At 38.9% G+C, this 20,327-nt stretch overlaps 2 protein-coding genes and 1 pseudogene across 3 annotated transcripts in view; 2 read left to right on the forward strand and 1 right to left on the reverse strand.

Annotated features, from left to right (window-relative positions):
* Positions 1-7,901, reverse strand: part of LOC146469304 (conserved oligomeric Golgi complex subunit 6-like) — a 20,375-nt gene extending 12,474 nt beyond the window's left edge. The window contains exons 1-8 of the mRNA XM_085123328.1: positions 7,776-7,901; positions 7,549-7,692; positions 6,746-6,817; positions 4,889-4,947; positions 3,814-3,925; positions 2,665-2,747; positions 1,954-2,024; positions 913-1,006 (exon numbers count right to left, since the gene is read on the reverse strand). Of these exons, the coding sequence (XP_084979454.1) occupies positions 913-1,006; positions 1,954-2,024; positions 2,665-2,747; positions 3,814-3,925; positions 4,889-4,947; positions 6,746-6,817; positions 7,549-7,692; positions 7,776-7,862 (722 nt within the window). The 5' untranslated portion in view covers positions 7,863-7,901. The remainder of the gene's footprint in view (positions 1-912; positions 1,007-1,953; positions 2,025-2,664; positions 2,748-3,813; positions 3,926-4,888; positions 4,948-6,745; positions 6,818-7,548; positions 7,693-7,775) is intronic.
* A 2,052-nt stretch (positions 7,902-9,953) lies between these two features.
* LOC146469305 (neurocalcin homolog pseudogene) lies at positions 9,954-14,764 on the forward strand (annotated as a pseudogene). Its single transcript, XR_014867213.1, has 2 exons — positions 9,954-10,357; positions 12,933-14,764. The product of XR_014867213.1 is annotated as a neurocalcin homolog pseudogene (transcript).
* A 1,629-nt stretch (positions 14,765-16,393) lies between these two features.
* On the forward strand, positions 16,394-18,341 carry LOC146469306 (outer dynein arm-docking complex subunit 1-like). The gene has a single exon (XM_085123260.1). It carries the CDS (start codon positions 16,519-16,521, stop codon positions 18,151-18,153), a length of 1,635 nt encoding a protein of 544 aa, XP_084979386.1. The 5' UTR covers positions 16,394-16,518; the 3' UTR covers positions 18,154-18,341.
* Positions 18,342-20,327: the final 1,986 nt, after the last annotated feature.

Here is a 20,327-nt window from a genome sequence, read left to right on the forward strand (position 1 = left end):
ATTTTGGTCCAAACATTCCCTCTTCGTCGAAAATACTCGAGAGGAACTTGTAGCCATCTGTACCTCGAGAAAACTTTTGGAAACGTAAGTTATTGCAAAAGCAACAGAAGGAGAAAGTTCTTGGACGGGTTCCTGCAACATATACAGTGGTAACCTCTCTGAAGTCCCATCGTCCGTAGCACAGTTCAACAAGCAGCCAGTGCGTTTTCTGCGTGCCGTTTTAAGATTCCATGGGTGTTGTCCATTGGGCACAAAGGATGAACTCGTTCGCTTTTTCGCATTGTTGCTCCTTTCTTTTTTTACTTCCACACAATAGAGTTTTTAATATTAGCAGAAGCTTTAGAAATTAAAAAAAAAAACATCTTCTAGACGTGATTGTGCATATTTTATATTAAAAATAAATTAAATTTAAGGCTAATATTTTTTTTCCAGAAATCCAGGCGGGAGGGGGGGTCTTTTGTTTTGGAAATCCAGACAGGAGGGGGAGATCTTGTGCTTAAGGAAATCCAGGTGAGAGAAGGGGTTAACGAAAGACCCCATCCATCGGGGGGGGGGTGTGGATTTTTTCTGGAATAACCCAATGCCATTAGAAGGGCATCTTGTTATCTCTGTAAAATGCATGCTTACCTCCAATTTTCTTTTTAATATCAAGAGCACTCAAGCTAAGTTCTGCTTTCTCTGCATGGTTTTAAACCGTGCAAAAATATCCCTGTATAATTCAGTAGGCACCACCCATAGGAAACCCGAGTATCTCGAGATGTGCAGAACGTATGTGCAGTAACAAAAGTAGGCACTGTCCTTAACAGAGGGTGTTTTAAACTGGTAAAGAATTCTGCACTGTTCATTACATGACTATTTTAACACTGAGAATTCCTTTACTTTTGTGCCCTAGTCTTCAAAACATCAACTTACTTGAATAACACAGGTCTGTCTTGCAGTGCAGCCATTGCTTTGCTGAGCATGTTTGAAATATCTGGAAGATCCCCTGTTAAACTCCTACATTCGTCTGAAATTAGAAATGAAGGACCCAGTAGAAAGAGTTCACAATTTCTTTAAATTCCCTCTAATTTGGCAAGCATACAGACTGATTATTGTGTCAGAAACATAGTTTTATTATTACAGTGACTTAAAGGGGAAGTGTCATGCAAATTTGCTGTCATTTCAAAACCCAAAAATGTTTGTCTGTCAGCAGAAATAATGAAAAAATTGTCAAGTTTGTTATAAACTATCACCCCAGTGCGATAAAACTGTCAATTAGTGGCTCTGGCCAGAAACAGAGTAGGCCGTTATGGATTGAAACTTGAAAAATGTAAGGCTAAAAATGGGCTAGAACAGATCACAAGTTGTTCCTTTTTTCCTCTCGTCATTCTAGAATTATTTGGCAGCTGATTGAAGGTCTTATTTCATTTTTAACATAAGATATGAAGTCTGTTGACCAAGAAGAGCTTTTTTGCTGAAATTTGGATTCTAAAGGCTAAATTGTCACTTGTTCCCATTTTTCAACTAGCTCCAATCCTCAAACGACTAAAGGTATAAAAAGCTTGCAATATTCTCCAGAAGGATTCATGAACAAAACATGAACAATTATTCCAAATGACTTCAGATAAAAAAAATTAACTTTTGTTATTAAAATTTAGCAAAGTTTTCAAATGGATGCAGATGTACAGTACATGTATTATTTTTTACATTTCTGCACTTCTAAAACAATTTCTATACTCACTGGTAATTTAAACAGCATTTCTTGGCAATAATTTAAGCTTTCTGATATTGAGAATTGTAAACATTAGTCAGCTCTTAAAGGAAGATAACGATTTTTTAAAGTACAGAATTTAGATCGTAAAAGACAATAAGACAATCCCCCAAAATAAAACTTTAACAGTATTTTCATGCTGTACATGTACGCAGAATCTTTATAACAACACATCCATATTACCGATACAAAAAATTGTTTACCTTGAGTCCACCTGTAAAGTTTCTCATAACTTGACTCAAGATGTAAAGCCATTGCTTCCATAATCTGCAACCTACATGTAACATGAGAAAGAAATGTTTTCTAAAAATACATGTAGAGCATTTCCCTTAATTCAAAGGGTATATTTCAATTCTGTTTCAAAGCCAGTTTGGAGTACAAATGTCACTACATCCCTGTTAGCTCAGTTGACAGGATGCTGGACTGCAGGACAGGGCAGCTAGACCAAGACTCAGGCCACGGTCTTTTAAATAAGGACATCTATGTCAGCTATTTTTAACAACACTTTGAATTTTACACTTATGGAAACCCAAAACTACATGTAATAGTCCAGTTTTGTACAAAAGTCGCTACACTTCATGTAGTACACTGAAATTAAAGTTAGTATTCAGACAGTGTATTTCACCACAGATGTCAAGCATGGAAATAGATTAAAACTTGAAAAAACAAAATTGCCCAGATTATTCAAATTCTTCCCTAATAAAATCTATAAAAAAATTTATATGTAAAAGTGAAAACAAAAAATCATTATGGTAAATGCTATCCCAATGGTGTTGTGAGAATAACAAAAGGTACTTATAATAACTAGTTCACTTTCAGCTCAGTTTTGACCATGATTAATTTACATTTAATTGAAATTGAATGGAATTAGGATGAAATGGTACATGTACAAATGAAACAAACACGTGATTTACCCTGCAGTTTGCTGCTTTGTTCTCAAAAGAACTTTACAATCATTGTGAATTTCTCTTACTCTTCCAAGTGCCTCAAAAAATTTCTACCACACAAAGATGAGAAAAACAAAACATTAGTCAGAGTGAGTATAAAAAATGTTCACATGTTTTGATCTAATCAGAGATGAGTAAATTCAACTTCTCTCATTTGCAGTAGCATGCATGCTCGTAGCCGAAGATACAGAAACAGATAGGATTGTAAACTAATGAGTTTCAACTCATTGTGACCAGCTTGTATGTGCATCATTATTCCATATTTAGTGTTCAGAGATGCCATGATGTTGTTTTGTTCTCACTGTGTCATTAAGTGTGATGTTTTATTTCTGGAGTGTGGACATTTGATGACAACCTTACCATAACAGGGTTTGGATAAAGGGGGTGGGGTGTTAAACAATACTAAAAAGCTGCACATTTCGGAAGCTAAAGTTATCAAACACCCAAAAGTCATATACACTGTAAGGTTAAAACTAGACGGACAATGGGTCTGACGGCTCACAATGTAACCCTGAAAAAAGTCAGGAGTGAATTAGCTCCTGCTGTCACTAAAGCCAGCTGATCGCCATGATCAGCGAAAATCGCCAGGTGTGCCCGGTCCAGCAATTGCTATTTTCGCCAATCGCTGCAATCAGTGTATAAAATCGCCGATATCTGGCATGTCAGATATTGGTGATTAAATTTGCTGGCATTCACCATGTGTGCCCGTTCCCGCGATTTTGCTGCGAATCGCAAGTAAAGCCAACTCCATCAGGTCGGGGGATTTTATCACATGACTTTTCGAAACTGCTACATCGCCGCTATCGGCGAAAAAAATTACCAAGTGTGTCCGCATCAATCGGTGGCAAAATCAATGGCAATCAAATTTGCCGCAATCGGTGTATAAAATTGCCAGGTGTGTCACTGGCTTAATTTACATGAGAACCACTCCTCCCCTAACACCCATCCCCCACCCAACCTTGGACTTTACAAATACGAGGCATCTTCCATAACAGGGTTATTTGTTCTCTTCAGATCAAGCCTCTGCCTCGTTGAGTTTTAATTGAAACCTTCAAATGGAAGCATCTGTCTCCTTAACTTTAGCATCATTATTCGTAGTAAAAGTTTGATGAGAACCTCTGAAATAGGTCCATTTTTTGTTCCCTTCAGAGCTTGTGTCTCCTCAGGTTTTAATTGGAATCTTGAAATAAAAGCATCAGCTACTGTTTCTTTCATCTGTATCCTTTGACTAAAGAGGTTCAAAATAATGAAAAAGTGTGAGTAAATTAAGCTTCAAACATTGTCAAAAAGATGGCATAACGTTATCATCAGATCTTCAGATCCACAGATCTACAGATCTTCCAAAGTATTAGTCAGGGGGTGGGGGGGGGGGGGACATGGCGACGTGGTCGAGTGGTTAGAGGCGCGGACTCATAATCTGGATGCCCCAGGTTCAAGTCCCCATCTCTGGCCACTAGCTGGATTTGTTTCATGGTAGTCCCCTGTTCAAATCCACGGCCAGCTTTGTAAATAGCCAACTGGTAAGCCTCCCTGCCAGTTGGGATTTTTAAAGAGTGTCTGTTCTGTTTAAAATATTTGTTTGATAACACAGCCCCACAAGCTTCTAGCTTTAACCCTTTTCAAAATCCCTAGCAGTGATCAGCATCAAATTTCGCCTTGTAATAACAATGCTTCTTCAACCCCTTGAGGTCATGAGAATTAAGGATATGATCAACCAAGGTGAATTTTCTTGCTATTTTGATAATTCTTTATTGTATATATTTCAATAACCTCTCCACAATAGTTTTATAAGAACAGTAAGGGGGAAAGATAGGAGAATTTGTACTTTGATATTAGGGGTTAAAGGGTTAAACATAACCTTGTATTAATAAATTTATTTTACTCTACTTTACTTTTTACTTTAAGAAGAGCTCAGTGAAGAAACAGTATCATGGTGGACGCCACTGAATGTGACTTGGACATTAACCAAAGAGACCTTCCATCTCTTATGAATCAAACACAAATTAGTTCTATTGTCAATGTCCAAGTTCACCTATGAAACAATCCAGATGTTCCACAACAAATAAGTTAAACAGGAGAAGAAATGTTCACAGGACTCAAGAGCGCACAAATGTCTACTGTTGCATTGGAGGACCCAGAACATTATAGCTAAATGGAAATTACACTAGAAATGATAATTTTCCTGCCTTACCTTTCACTTTGCAATTTTGTTGTTTTGCTGATTAAGTCAGACGTCTGGTCTCTTGCTGACTGAAGACAAGAATTAATAAGCAAAGCATGTCAGATAGAGCAGTTTTCAATCGAGTGACGTAACACCAAAACCAAAACAATATTATTCTGGCCAATCACAACAGGTGCAATTGTCTAGTTTTGTTATAAATTATCCCCCCAGTGCAATAAAACTGTTGATTAGTGCCTCTGGCCAAAGACAGAATCAGGTCGGAATGGATTTAAACTTGAAAAATGTTAGGCTAATGTTTTTCAAGTTTTTGCATTTTTGTTTCCAAAATGCACTAGAACAGATAACAAGTTGTTCCTTTCAAGGATTGAGTTGATTTCTTTTTTGTTGTTGTTCTAGAATTATTTTATAACTAAGTGAAGATCTTATTTCACCCTTTTTGACAGAAGCGGCCAAAAACCCCATAACGCTTCCCCTTTAATTTCAGTCATGAAATATAACAGATAAAATTTCCAACTTATCACAAGCATAAAATTTAAAATTTATCATTTTCCTTTTGCCTATTCACTCACAATGCTTTCAACATAGTTGGCCCAGGATGGATTTCAAACAGATGAACCAAAGGAGGAAAATTCGGGTATCCCACAATGCCTCACTTCCAACTATATTATCAACTCGATGTTGACACGCGATCTCGCATTTGCGATGGTGCTTCTCGGAGTGAACGCTGATCTGCTCTATCCGTTGCCATTGCTTTACGTGAATTGCTTAGATTTAGACAGTCAGAGTTATGTCAATTCGTCAAACTTAGCCTGTTGTCGGTTTCTAACGATCATGGGACACGTTAGTTTTCCAAAAGACTTACGAGAGTGGCTTCTTTGCTTGTTTGTGCGATCAGAAACATTGAACGGCCGCTTGCCACTCGACTCTTCTTCGACGTCTTCCATGCATTTACCGTTTGCTTGAATATCAACTTAAAAGGAAGCATTTATGTCACCACTTGATGTCCTTACACGAATAGAACCGAACAGAATCGTGCTTAAAGTACTGTTCCTTACGACCGGGAAAACGAGTGATCGTTCAAAAGCAGTTACTATAAAAGGATTATGCAGTTGTTTACATGTTTGGCGCCAATTTAGGCAATTTCAACGAACACAAATTCCTTCAAAACATGGGGACTTAAGGGGACCTTGAATAAAATTCAAAGGAGATACTATTCGAGCAACAACAGGCAAGATTTCACGCTAATGTACCCAGGATTGAACTCGCTAGGGTCAAATTTGGGTCTAGCATTTGAGAGCCGCGAACGAACAAAGCGAGTCGATCATGCATACCACTCCAAACAATTGTATGGTTTTCTTTATTCTTATGCAAAGTAGCTGCAAAATTGTAATGCAAGCTTGAACTTAATTGCCAAAGCAATACACAAAACGATTTAACTTACATTCTCAGATCCTGAATAAGGAAAAATAGCCACTTGAAATTCAGTCGATTTCGGACTGCGTGCTCGCCTTCGCATCGATACTTGACACCTTCTAGTCGATAATACCTGAATTCTCCTCCTTTAGATGAACCTGGCCTAGTAAATGGCTTAGCTCACCACAAGTCTCCCAATAACTCAGTAGTTAAAATATCCAATTGCATCAGTGTTTCAGATAACCTTCGTAGTAAGGGAGTCAATTGATGAAGAATTTTTCAAGGGGTCAATAGAAATGGTTCTCTCCAAATCTTCTTAAGTTTACCATACACAACTTTCTCAGGTTTTTGATCTGAGATCCCTCTCTTATCTGGAACACCGTTGCGTAATTTGCTCTTCAAGATCATGGAAAACAGATGGGTTTTGAGTGTAGTTCTGAAAATAACATGTACCTGAAGTCTGCTTGTCATTTCTGTGCAACACCTGTTCATCTGTTCAATCTCTGAATGCACACCATCCAGTTGCTGAAAGACACAAAAATCCAGCATACAGAGGATCACCTACTGAAGGAAGGGCTTAGCTATGGAATACAGTACTATTTTTATCAGCATGTTGGTTAGCTGACATGGCATATGCATGATAGCCTACCAAAGACTGACTAAACCATACACCGCACTGGTTCGTATAAGAGTTAAGTTGATTCATTACCTGCAAAGACACTTATTTTAAAGGAATATATATCTTCCTCTCTCTCTCTCTCTTTTTTTTCAGTTTTTCTGTTTCCTGTTACAGCTTCCTACGCCGTGCATACACGTTTGTTTATACATGTGAACCCATTTCCATCCAAGACGTTATCAAAGGCTATGATAAAAAGATGTGGAACCAGAAAATTGATGATCCATATAACCAACTAAGGGAGCTGCTACCACATGAAAGAACGAGGAAACTTCAAACATGGACATGATTTTCTGCTCACTTAAGTCCTCCCCAAGATTTCCCCTAATATTCTGAACATTTTAAATGCACATTTATTAACAGGTGCTTTTTAAACTTTACTTAAAATGTTTGAGTACTCTTTCACCTTACATATTTACATATTTACATATAATGACAGTTCTGATCCTGTCACTAAGGGGGGGGGGGGGGGGGGGGGGAATCAGAACTGAATTCAATGGTTCACATCTCCAACAGTGCAATATATTTGTACAAACTTCCCAATGCAATCAATGAAAACAATCCAATTCTGCTTTTTTACCTGTTTTACCTCCCTGAATGCACTCTCGAAGCTTTCATTGATTGCCAAACTCCTTTTCTCAATGTCACCGCGTAAGTTTCTGCGAGATCGCAAACTATTGTCCACGAAAAAAGTCGACAAGGCCTTGAGGGCTTCCACCATTTCCTACGGAATAACAACAGACTTAGCTCGATTATCGCAATTTTTCTCCACGAAAAAAATGCAGGTGGTGATAACAATGTTGTTACCTTGTCATTGTCGAGCCTAGTTTCTAAGATCTTGTTTAATTTTCTCGATAGCGGGTTATTTGGTTGGGATTCGCTGCTTTCCGCCATCTTGGAAATCTTCTTACGTGGCTATGCGCTTGCGCACACTACCCTCAGGCTACCGCTGGATTACTGTTTGTTCATAAAACGATTTTCGGACAAAAAAAGCCCGTCGAGCAGGGAAGTGTTCAGTTAAAATAAAACATGAACAACAAGTGTCGCGTTTGGGATATGGTTTCCAAAAGTTTCGGGATTGACCCTCCATCAGTGGAAAAAAAACACTGATGAAGGGTTAAACCCGAAACGTTTGGCGGAAACCATATCCAAAACATGAATGTTTGTTCACCAAATTCACCCTGGGGCATTCGCGAAAGAAATACCACATTTTTCTAAATTGGTAACTATGAACCGGGAGACCACATGTAATTACCATTTAAAAGATGTTTTCTGGGATATGCTATAAATCTGGAGGACGTCACATGTTTGATTGAAAAGTGTCCAAAACGAAAAAAGAAAAACATTGAAAAATTTCCCCGCTATTTCTCTTATAATGATTTCATGGATACCATATCTAAACCACGAACTATTAATTTACAGCTCTAACTGCAACTTGACCCTTAAAAATACAAAGGGTAAAAGTTCCACCCCTTGGAAATTTTCTTCAGTATCAGGACAATTCCGTTGTCGAGAAAAATACTGCGCAGCTTCATTCTATTCATTTGTCAGTACTGAACAACTCCTCAATTTTTCGCCGTACATCTACATACATGCATCAGTGGTTGTTTAATAAGCACTCTTCACACAATAAAATTCCTGATATAAAACCCTTGGAATTTGAGTCTAGTCAACCTTTCTTTTAGTCCCACCCTTACATATGTCTTCCAAATTTCGATCATGAAGCCCATCCAAATACGACATGGACTGCAAGGACTAGCTTTTCTTTTAGTTTGGTGTTTTAGTTTTTTCTTTTAGTTTGTTTAGTTTTTCTTTTGGTTTAGTTTGGTAGCCTGTTTCAGGCGTTCATGTAGTGGCGAGCGGCGCGAAGAAAATACACGAGTGGGAAAAAGCGAGAATAGATTCGTGCGCTGCATCGCAATAGTTCCTTCACGCTTCTCCCCAATATCTTAATGCCAAGCCTTTTTCATTGTCAACCACAAACAATTTTGAAAGAAAAGATACCCTTCGGTATTTAGCGCACCTTGGCCCCATTCTCATCAGTCCTGCCCCGCAACAAGCCCTCCGCTAAAATACCATCCCCTGAAAGATTCTTTGAGCCTGCTGCCTATGCAGTCAGCGAAAAAGGTTGCTAAGCAACATAACGCGAAAATAGAGAGTTTCTGCACTGAAAAATTGATATATTTGCTCCTTCATAGAAAACAACGCTAATATAAACCACTAAAAGGTAATTACCTTTGATAATATATTTACATTTGTAAAAAGAGAGAGTGAAGTTTAGGTAAAGGTACTGACCTCAAAAATTGACATAAAAGGATTTTAATTAAAATGAATGCAACACTAGTTGCTGTCGGAGTGACGAAAGTAATTTTGATTGTTTTGATTGCAGTAAACCAGCTAGACTCAAATATGCTTCCAGAAAATGCTTTGTTTTAAGCTCAGTTGAAACACTAACTATGCGAATTGTGTCCTTTGCGGAAATTACGTCTACCCTGATCTTACGCAAACATACGTCCTCCGCATGCAATGTGATAAATTTTTTATAACCTTAAGTAAAGCGTTCACAGCTTCATGCTCAAAATACGGCGTCAAAAAGAGATCTTACACAAAGATTACACTTCTTGCCGAATTGGCGATTTGTTGTTTAGATACAGAACACCTGATTCTCAAATTTGGCAAACAGTTTCAGTGGAGAGCCACTGAAACATCAGTTAGAGAGGAAAGTTCTTTAAATAATCTATCAAAAAGCTTATTGTTATAGTCATGCAAATACCTTGCAGATGGAAATTGGAGAAATTCTAGGCTCTCTTACTCTTGCTTTGGTAAACATTGCTGAACAAATTCGTACACACATTTCTGATAAAATTTTATTTAAGATGGGAACTGAAACTAAAGAAAATTAAAACCACGGCAGAAAAAATGTTCCTTCTGGGATAAAACTTTGAAGCTACTAATTTAGCTTTCGCTTTAAGTGATATGCCAACGGCAATGGCTAAACGCAAAGTTTAGTAGCTGTCCACAATTAACAAATTACGCCCGCTATTCGTAGAATTCTCAATCAAGCGCCATATTAGTTTCTCGTTAAACTAGTAGTCATTAACTGGGGCAGTAATGTGTTTTCTAATAGACAGAGGTGATTGTTTCCCGAGCCACAAGGTTGTCAAAAATTAAAGAAAATATTTCAAACAATAGGAAAAACAACCAATCGTGAAACAGCCGCGCTACTGAATTACAAAAAACTTCGAAACAAATCAAGCCATTAATAAATTGTTGGAAGTTTCTTTTCCATTTAAAACTGGTCTGAATATACAACAACTTGAGCCATCGTTCCGCCTCACAGCAAATTCAATCTTCTCCGATCCAGTTGCAGAAAACAGGAAAGAAAAAAGGTGAGAGATAATAAATTCAATCGTAAGTAGTTTTGAATTCACCGTTAACTGCTGAGACTCAACCTGAGTTTTTGCGCGCAGATGGTATGTGGGTCTTGTATGCAAGGCGGTTTACTAACAAGGAACACATTCAAGCGATAGTGCACTGGTTAACGACAAACCGTTAAAACAAAGCAAACCTTGAGTTAGGTTACTTTATTTTCGACTTTTATTCACATGATAACCTTGGCACATTTTTCGCCTTTAACGATAATAATCAGAACGGACGCTGAACCGTGCTTAGTTTCTAACTCAAAGACATAACAGTTTTGAATGAATCTGAGCGTCATCCACTGATCTTGTCTTTCCAGAATGTTTCTGTAGATACATTACTTCCACAGTACGCAGATTCGTCTAAAATGTTCCAGAGTCACCTTCTATCAGATGGTAAATTACTTTACCGTTAACGAAAGATAAATCCTGCCGGTTTTTTTTTACAATATGAATCTTGTTCCCATGCAAATTAATTTTGAATTCGCGAAATACAACGCTTCGCGATCGCCCGCTTGGAAAAATTTTCTTATGCCTTATTATATTTTTGCGAAAGGTTTATTGTCTTATATTTATACGCGTCGTTGTTAAAGGTTGGTAAAGATTAATTCGCAAAAAGGAATTAAAGGCCAGAAGATGTTTTCTTCACTACCTGACATAACGCTAATGAAGTGATGTCAGTAATGTCATTGAACGTCGCTTGTTGTTGACAATTAAGCCCAATTTTTAATTTAGAAGTTCGAACTGTGAACGGGTCTTAGTTTTGCACCCAACTCAGTCCTCGGATATCGCGAAGGTTTTATCGATGTATATTGCACAATTTGATCAGGATTGATGAATTGGCTGAATTCCAACGGCCTATATATGAAAATAAAGTCATCACTCAGTTAGGGTAAGCTTATTAGGGCATATATTTTATTCAGTGCGAAAAAATGCTTTGACAAGTTCAGTTTCTTGGAATGAAAAATTTATTTCTGGGATCAGGGTTACAGAAACATTATTGATTATACGCTATCAAACTTGAACCACTTGTTGCGAAATTAGTAATGTGTAATACAGTTAACAATAACAATAATGTATAAAACCAAAGCTACATACGACAACAATTGACAGTATGCAACAGTAAAGAAAAAATAAATGTAAATATATGAAATGATATAGTTTGAACTGCGGATGAAAGATCAAATAGAAGAAAGATCATCGCAGTTACTACGCAACTTAAGCAGTTGCGAAAAGAAAGCCTGAAATTATTCAGGCTTGAACGGGATTCGAACCCATGACTTCTGCGATGCCGGTGCTGCTTAAGTTGCGTAGTAACTGCGAGGATCTTTCTTCTATTTGATCTTTCATCCGCAGTTCAAAATATATGTTTCATATATTTACATTTATTTATTCATCCTTCACGGGTATGTTACGAACTCACAATATGACCAGCTCCCAGTTGGCTTGATAGCTCAGTTGGTAGAGCACTGCACCGGCATCGCAGAGGTCATGGGTTCGAATCCCGTTCAAGCCTGAATTTTTTTTTTCAGGCTTTCTCTTCGCAACTGCTTAAGTTGCGTAGTAACTGCGAGGATCTTTCTTGTATTTGAGTAAAAAAAAGTAGACCGAACAAAAACCTAATACTGCATAATTACAATATGCAATACGTCAAAGCAAAATACAACAATAAAGTATTTAGTTCAATACCTAAGTATTTAACAATAGAAATCTGATTGGTTGCCTTTTTATCTATGTCCTTACCCCAGTTGTGCTATTGTTTCCCTTTGATGTAGTTGTAAACTATAGTGTTTATCTTGCGATGGACCATCTGGTCCTGGTTGTCATAGAGTCGCAAACATGTTTACAGCACAACAAGTAAGTGGTCTCTGACGTGACCATCCCTGATTCCTATCTCAAGTTCGTTCATTCACTTTCCCTGATTCATAATCATAAAAAAGGGTTGGGGCCAACAAATGGACTGATGACGGCAGCCATCGGCGCCTATAAGCTGACGTCCGGTCCGCCCGTTCGTCCAGACCATTATCATCATCATCAAGTCCTGAAGTTTCAGTGCGGTGCAAGAAGCAGTGAAATTCTGTGAAATAAAGTAGAGTGCCCTATTGAAAGAAATTCAGAGTCACTACTATGCTTATACAGCCTAGTGAGTGCCTAACATCACCTGAGGCTTAAAATGTTCCATTAAATTTATTCCATTGCGCAAATGCCACAAATGCATGACATTCCAATCCAAGCAGTATGCAAGATGTGAACTTTTATCGACAAGTACAATTAATAATCGAGATTGTATAAAAATGTACCTCTAATTTCTTCAGTCAAGAGCAATAGACACATGAACGCGTTTAGTATCTAATTTTAGCACCTCTTGCCTCTAGCTAGAGAGAGGCATCATCCACCCAAGAGTCTTCCTTATTAAAAACACAACACCCACTCTGTTGTGCAGGTTACAATTCCGTTATCATGATGGTGTTTTTATAAGTAGACAGCACCAATTAGTGGTTAGTTCTAGCTACTGGCACTTACAAATGACTGTTATTCATTCCAGGTGGTTGCTCTGGGAGAGCCGAGAAAACCAAACGGAAATAACAGGCCACTTGTTACAACCACAACACAGATCACAAGACTCGACATACACGACAAGACAAGTGTGCGGGGAAAGACTATTATCAAAAGCGCCAGCTCTAACTTGTAACATGGGAAACAAGAAAACTAAATTGAAGAAAGAAGAATTGGACGACCTCTTGGAATGCACGCATTTTTCCAAGAAAGAAATCGAAGATTGGTACAAGGGTTTCATGAAGAGCTGTCCAAATGGATCAGTGTCTAATAAGGACTTTCAAGACATGTATTCGGATTTTTTTGAAGGCGACGCATCCGACTTTGCAAGCCACGTTTTCCGCACGTTTGACACAGACAAAAGCGGGTATATAGACTTCAAAGAGTTCATGTCGTCGCTTTCTGTCACCTCACGTGGGAATTTAGAGGAGAAATTGGAATGGGCGTTTCAGATTTACGACGTAGACGGCGACGGTTACGTCACAAAATCCGAGATGGAGGCGATCATTACGTCTGTGTACAAAATGTACGCGAATAGCCGCCTGGGTAAGAAGGAAACCCCCGAACAACGCACAGCAAGGATTTTTGAAAAGTTTGACTTGAACAAAGATGGAAAGCTTTCATTGGAGGAGTTTAAGTCTGGGGCTAGGAGCGACCCGTTCCTTGTTTTGATGATGCAGTACAAGTCGTTGCATGCTAATCGGAACGGATCGGATTCGTCCGGGTCGGATAATGATAAATAACGGCTGGGAGACGTTCAGATCGATTCCGAAAGGGCGTAATTAATTAGAAAATCCATTTATACAGTATGACTAATGTATCTCAATATCCAGAGCCATCTGACAATTTGGAATAGAAAATGAACAAAACGAGAGAATTCTAGAGAATTCTAGAAAATTCTAGAGAATAAGAGAATTGGAGAATTAGAGAATTATACCTTTTTTCTTCAATTGCATCATGCTCGTTTCCTTAATCACCTCTATTCGTTTCCTTGTTAATACGCTTTATTAGCCTTGATGTATAAGCTGTTCATTTGTTCACCTTAATAACATGACTATGACTCTGTAACGTAATAGAGCCGAGAAATTGTAAGATTTTTTTTCTCATTGTAATGAACCAAAACTTAGTTTTAATCAGTGATAACCATCCTCGTTCTCGTATTGTTGATTTTCTACTTTGTATCTCGGCTTAGTTATTAATTTTATTTGCCCAGTTTTCCAACTCTCACGACAAGTCGGCGAGAAGCCCTAGCTACTTTTGCCATTGTGGAAAACCAGTTAAACTAGCACGCATTCAGGCTCTCCCTACCTTTCTGGGGTTTTGCACGAACTTCCCTATGGACTAGTGAAAATGTACGTTGGCGAAAGGGGAGGAGGTTCGCCCCTCAGGCACTGAGCTTGTACCACGAAGTTTTGCCATAAGCCTATAAAGAAATTGGTGGTAAAACCAATTAAGGAGCTGAGGGGAGCCTGCTCTTGGACTAAAATACCTGCCGATTTGTAAAGACAAAAATTAGTCCCATTCAGCGTTTAGAAATTTTAGCTAGTTCAAGGCAGTAGATTTTAGAGCACATAACACAGACAATAGCACGAGAAGCACGCGTTGTAGATAAACTATTATACGGCTGCTGTGGTCTACAGTAAAAAGTGTTATTCTGATTGGTTCACTGAGCAGCCCGAAGTTTTCAATAAGAACTGCTAGGATGGATCGCTTATGGCTTGGATTTTACATTTTGTATTTTAAGACAAAAGATATCAGGCCTATAATTTTGGCTGAACATCTGCAAAAGTTACAAAACAATCAGCAAATTAGAAAAAATAACTTTTTCGTTCTCTTGTGTGGTGTGCTTTAATTTGAATAGGCTTTATAAAAGAACCATACAAACGAAATCTATCATGTTTGGAAAATATTGGCTTCGTTCCTTTTTCGACTCGACAAATGTTTAATTCATTATCATATACATTAGTCATGAAAGCCTTAGATCACTCTGTTTGGCTTCCTTAGTGGGAAAAGTCCTCAGATTGGGGAGCCGGCTAACATGAGTGGACCTCTCGCACGCTAGGTGATTTGAATGTTTTATGTACAGCCCGCAATTTTGTCCGAACGCTCACAAAAGTCGTATTATGTAAAAAATTGGCGTGTACTGTACCCGGCCAATAACAAAATATGCCATATCGAGACTACTGATATAATACCAGCGGAAAATTTAAAAGAAAACCTACCAAGACAACCATAAACAAATAGCGACTAAAATAGCTTGTTGGCGTTCAATATTGGGTAATTAATCTTGGTATCAAGCAATTATTCCCCGTGAGAATGAATATATGAAATATAGAGTTGAACAGCGGACGAACGTTTCTAAAAGCACCTGAAAGATCATATTAAAATTAGGAGGGTTAGTTTGTAAAGAAACTGTGACGCTGCGTCATTGGGAGAGTGGAAACGAATGAGAGCGCAGGGCCAATGCTCGAAACGCGTCAGCATTCGAAATTTCCTTATCAACTCTGTAAACCACTGAAACTTTCCGCATATTGAAGTTGTGAACGCAACTTAAGGTGTTTCGATACAATTTGTGAAAGACCATAGCTTACTTTTTCAACCAGCTATATTTGGCAGTCTTTTCCGATACCGATCAATGAAAAATTTACATCAGTTATTGGTTATGGATTGAAGATGGTCAAGATTGATATTTTGGAAAAAACGATATTGCCATGATGACGATAGACAAAAATACCTCGAAATCAGTAAAGTGTAAATTTTGCGTAATCCAGATTTGAATTGAAACGATTACTTCAATGACATATTGTCAATATTTCCAAGTCACTTCATCAAATCAGGAGGATGCTTCCTTTTGCTGCTGCGCAGAGATTGTGCGCATCTTGGTGGACTCTCGGACCGGTGGTTGCGTTCGATTCACCTTATTCCGGAATAAGAATAAACGGAATAGCTGTTAGATTTCTCTTTTTAAGTACATTTAGGAAGGACCGAGTTCTGCAAAATTTCGTAGATACACGATATTTTGAGAGCCATATTGTGCTCCAGCAACTCCAACTGACCTCTTATGAGGGATTTCATGTCATTTCATATTCCGAAGTAGGGCCAATCGAACGCAACCTTAATTCAAAGGTATTTTTACGCGGTTTATGACTATGCAGGAAAATCACATCTTAGCAACGGCTATTGAAATCCATAAAGAAAATTGGGGGTAGCCACGTTTTTTTTTAGAGATAAACTTCAGTTTGGAAAAAATTCCGATTATTATTATGTGTTTTAAAGCTTTTTAGAAGTATCCTAGCTCGGCTATAATTATCTCTGAAAAATGCGTTATACCTCTGGGTATGGTGTTAAGATCTTTTACGGAATAAGACTAATAAGGATTGATGATCTGATTCTAGCTCTACATTGCGCGCGCTCGAATTAACGCAACGATTAGAAACCTACGCAGACTAACACGTCACAAAGGCGTCCCTGTCGTTGCTTCGTAACAAGTTTGTCAACTAAAAACAGTCTTGCAATTGTTGCAGTGCAATATATCGTGTAACAAGTCATTCATTTTGCGTCTGGTAAAGAGAAATATGCCAGGCCTTAGAGACGAAGATAAAGTAGACCCGATTGAAGCTCAACTGGAAGCACAGATGGAACTGACGAATCTTCAAAGAATGTATCGCTGTATGCGCAATGATAGGAGAACTTACACGGAAGAAACGGAAAATACAGTGCGCAAGCAGAAGATGACAATTGAAGCACTTGTGAAGGATAACGAAGAACTAGAGGCGATGATTTACGTGGCAAGTAGCCTACAAAATGAAGTATTCGATCAACGAAACGTCGGAAAGATAGTGGAACTTCTTGAGAGGGAAAAACAAGTCCACGGGGAAATTAGACAGGAGAAGGAGGCAGTTGGGCGCGTCGAGGATAAGGTTGCCGTTGTGCGAGAAACAATTAACCAAAAATGTAAACAGCTGGGAGGAAGCAAGGATAATTATCACAAGAAACACGTTGCAAACATGAAGCTAACTCGGGCTTTGGAGAACAGGTTGGATGAGATGACTAAGAAATTTAGCAAGGCCTTAACCGATAATTTGCATCTCCGGGAGCACCTGAACCACATCGAAGGGCAAAAAACAAGGTTTCTGGATCTTTCAAGACGTCTGCAGATTGAAATTGCCGAAGGAAAAAAGGAGATCAATACCATCTTGGAAATGGCTACTGCCCAGTACCATGCGAGAGATGAGGCACAACACAGAATGGCTTCTTTACGTGAGCGCGCAGACCGCGACCTAGCCATCTACAGCGCAGAAATCAAGGACGTAATGCGCATTCTCGAGCATGATCGTAAACTACACGATTTCATGACGACCAAAGCCGAAGATCGTGTGTCAATTCTCGAGCAGGAATTGTTGGCGCGGACACTGAAGAAGCTTGAGACGCAGTTGAGCGGGCTGACACAAGAAGCAAATAAGTATGAGGACATTTTTGAACAGATCAAGGACGCCACTGGCATCGAAGACACGGACACCCTTGTGGAGTCGTTTATTGAGAATGAGGATCAAAACTTCGCGCTTTTTAACTACGTCAATAACATGAACACTGATATTGAAAACCTGCAAGACGAAATTAAACACCTGAAGGAAGAGATTGATTTGATCAAGACAGAAGGAGTCGAGAACGATGTACGCAGAAAGATAATCCTGCAAGAACTGGAAGAAAAAATGGCAAACGTCACAGAGGAGTCAACTTCCGTGCGAAAGCAATACAAAGTGAGTAGAAGGCTGCTAGAACAGTTGAAGCCAAAGATTGAATCCATTTTCAACTCGACCAAGTGCGATCGCTCAACAATAACAGGTCTTCTAGGAGGTGGAGTAACTGTTGACGATAACAATATTCTGCAATACCTGGGAATTATTGAGCAGAAATGCAACGAGCTTTTACAAACTAAAGCGCTGCGCAAAATGAAGACGATAGTAGAGGAGACAAAAGAGATGCCCATTGATGGACTACAGGGTGCCGGACCACAGCCAGCGCATGCCAACCTGTGTATCGCACCTCCGCCGATTGAAGAGGACGCAGACCAGCCGTGGCACATTAACGACGCTAAACCACTGACCGTTGAAGAAGTTCAAGCGCTGATAATACAAGGGAGTGTGCGGGGTGGAAACTTCAAAGGCGCAGGGGCGACGAAGTACCATGGAAAACGAAAACGCGCATGATTTAAACAATGTCTACATGTGTAACTTGATACATTTTTAAAAGAACCAAAAAAAAAAAAACTGTCATTTACTTCATTTGCATCTACCTTCTTCTGCTGTATGTGAACTTCTTCGTCAGCCTCCATTTTGTTAGCGACATCAGCTGTTTCAAATGTATTTCAAATGAAATTAAATTGCTTTGTTTTAAATTGCAGTCAATATTTTCTTGCCAAATTAGTCACGTGGCCTTGTCTCTATGTAAGGTTAAAATATCCAGTATTCAGTAAGCTTGGTTTTCACTATCAACCAGTCGAGGCAAGCATTAACATCGGTACAAGCATAAGTGCACGATGTTTGTGTATACCGGTAATCAGCTGCGACGCAAGAATAAGGAATCGAAAGTATAAGGGAAGTGGTCAAAACTACTATACTCAAACAGGACCCACCAAACCCCAAAATAGATGGTGGTCTCTGCCTGCACCCCCTTCCTCAACCTCAAAAGACGGTGTCTTTATTGCATAGCCACCCCTCTATCCAGCAGTAAAAAATGACAGTGAGATTCAAACCTCACTTTTCGTGTTTGTCTATTAATGCTAGTCATTCCTAGCTGAATATTACGGTGTCAGCTCAAATTTTAAAGCCCATAACATTTTGTCGGTAATGTTCATGAGATAGGTGGTGTCTTTAATAACCCCCCTATACCAGACAAGGTGGTTCTTCTTCGAACAAACTTGTTATGACCAGTTCCCTAAACGCAAGTTTAATTTTATTTTGAAAAGCACTGTGCACGCCTCCTACCTGTACTCAGCGTCGCATGTGTGGACATTCTTCTGCTAACATGCTTCGTGCTTCAATATGTTTATGTTTACCTCGTGCGAGTACGTCAACCTCAGACCATCATCGTAACCCAGAGTAACCATACAACTATTTTCTCGGTAAGTGAGTCTGTTCCTTGTACATTCTTGAATTTAACGATAATCCTATCACGTAATTTTTAGATCGTCATCAGTCTTGACAGTCTTGTCCTTATGCATTGTGGGTAGCCTGGTTTTCTTTGTTTTTTTACTAGGTGCCTTTCCAATCTCAGTTCAAGTTTTGCACAGCCTTCTTTCCACATCACTTGTTCATCTTCGAATCTCGTATATATGATACAGTGCTCCAGATGAGAGTCACAATACGTAGCTTTAACTAACGTACGTATAGGAGAGACGTACGACTGAAAAAGACGACATCTCAGCGACAGATTTGGTGAACACAGAGAAGAATTCGAACTGAAAAATTTAAGTCAATTAATTATTTAGGCAGGATGGCCCTTTCAGCACTTGTAAGGCTGGTGTCAATAGAGGCCCTGTGTGATTTATGACTACTACAAAATAAAAAGCTCATGTACAATCAAAGTAAATAAAAAATAGTTAATCCTCTTATATGATTAAAAACAATACTGACTAAGTCTTAAAATTAACGATTAAAACTAACCACAAAATCTAGTAAAATGTTATTTAAGAAGGTTCTTAAAATTAGAGACTGAGAGCCACGTGGCCGAGTCCTGGCTGCCAAAAGTTACCAATTCATGAATTTTTCAGAAGCGAGGTTTTTTTACAAAAATTGTTTGACATCGGATTTCCATACAAATACTGTTATTTCCAGACGTGTTTGCCTACTCATCTGAATGGCGTTGCAAGCCGTGATAAGGCCTATTATATAGTCCATCCAATTCTGCAAACGCTGCAGGTTTTTACCGCAGCCGACTGACAGCCCAACCCATACCGTGTCCGTATAGCCGGTTAAAACTGGTTGAACTAAACAATTATATACGCATTTGGCAGCTTTTAAAGTAAGGTAAGGTCGTATATGGGGCAGTAAGCCTAGACGTTGCGGTTTGCTTACTTTGTTACAAATAAATTCTGTGTGTTCGTTCCTTAAAAGATGCCCATCTAACGTAACTTGTGGTAGTGTCGAAAACGAAGACCCCCGGCCGAAAACGAAGACCGAAGACCGAAGCCGATCCGCTTGAAAGCGAAGACCCGCTCGAAAACGAAGACCCGCTCGAACAAACAAAGGTTTTATAGACCCAAACATTATTTGTGCAAAATAAAACGTCAGAAATTTCTGGGTTTATATTTCTTGGAGTATGTTAAGAGTATAAGCATTTATGCGGGTTATCCCATCCCTAAATTGGGCGATTGCCTGCAGTG

This window comes from Pavona decussata, unplaced genomic scaffold, assembly GCF_977016875.1.
Source record: "Pavona decussata unplaced genomic scaffold, jaPavDecu1.1 SCAFFOLD_124, whole genome shotgun sequence".
In the NCBI taxonomy this organism is placed as follows: domain Eukaryota; kingdom Metazoa; phylum Cnidaria; class Anthozoa; order Scleractinia; family Agariciidae; genus Pavona; species Pavona decussata.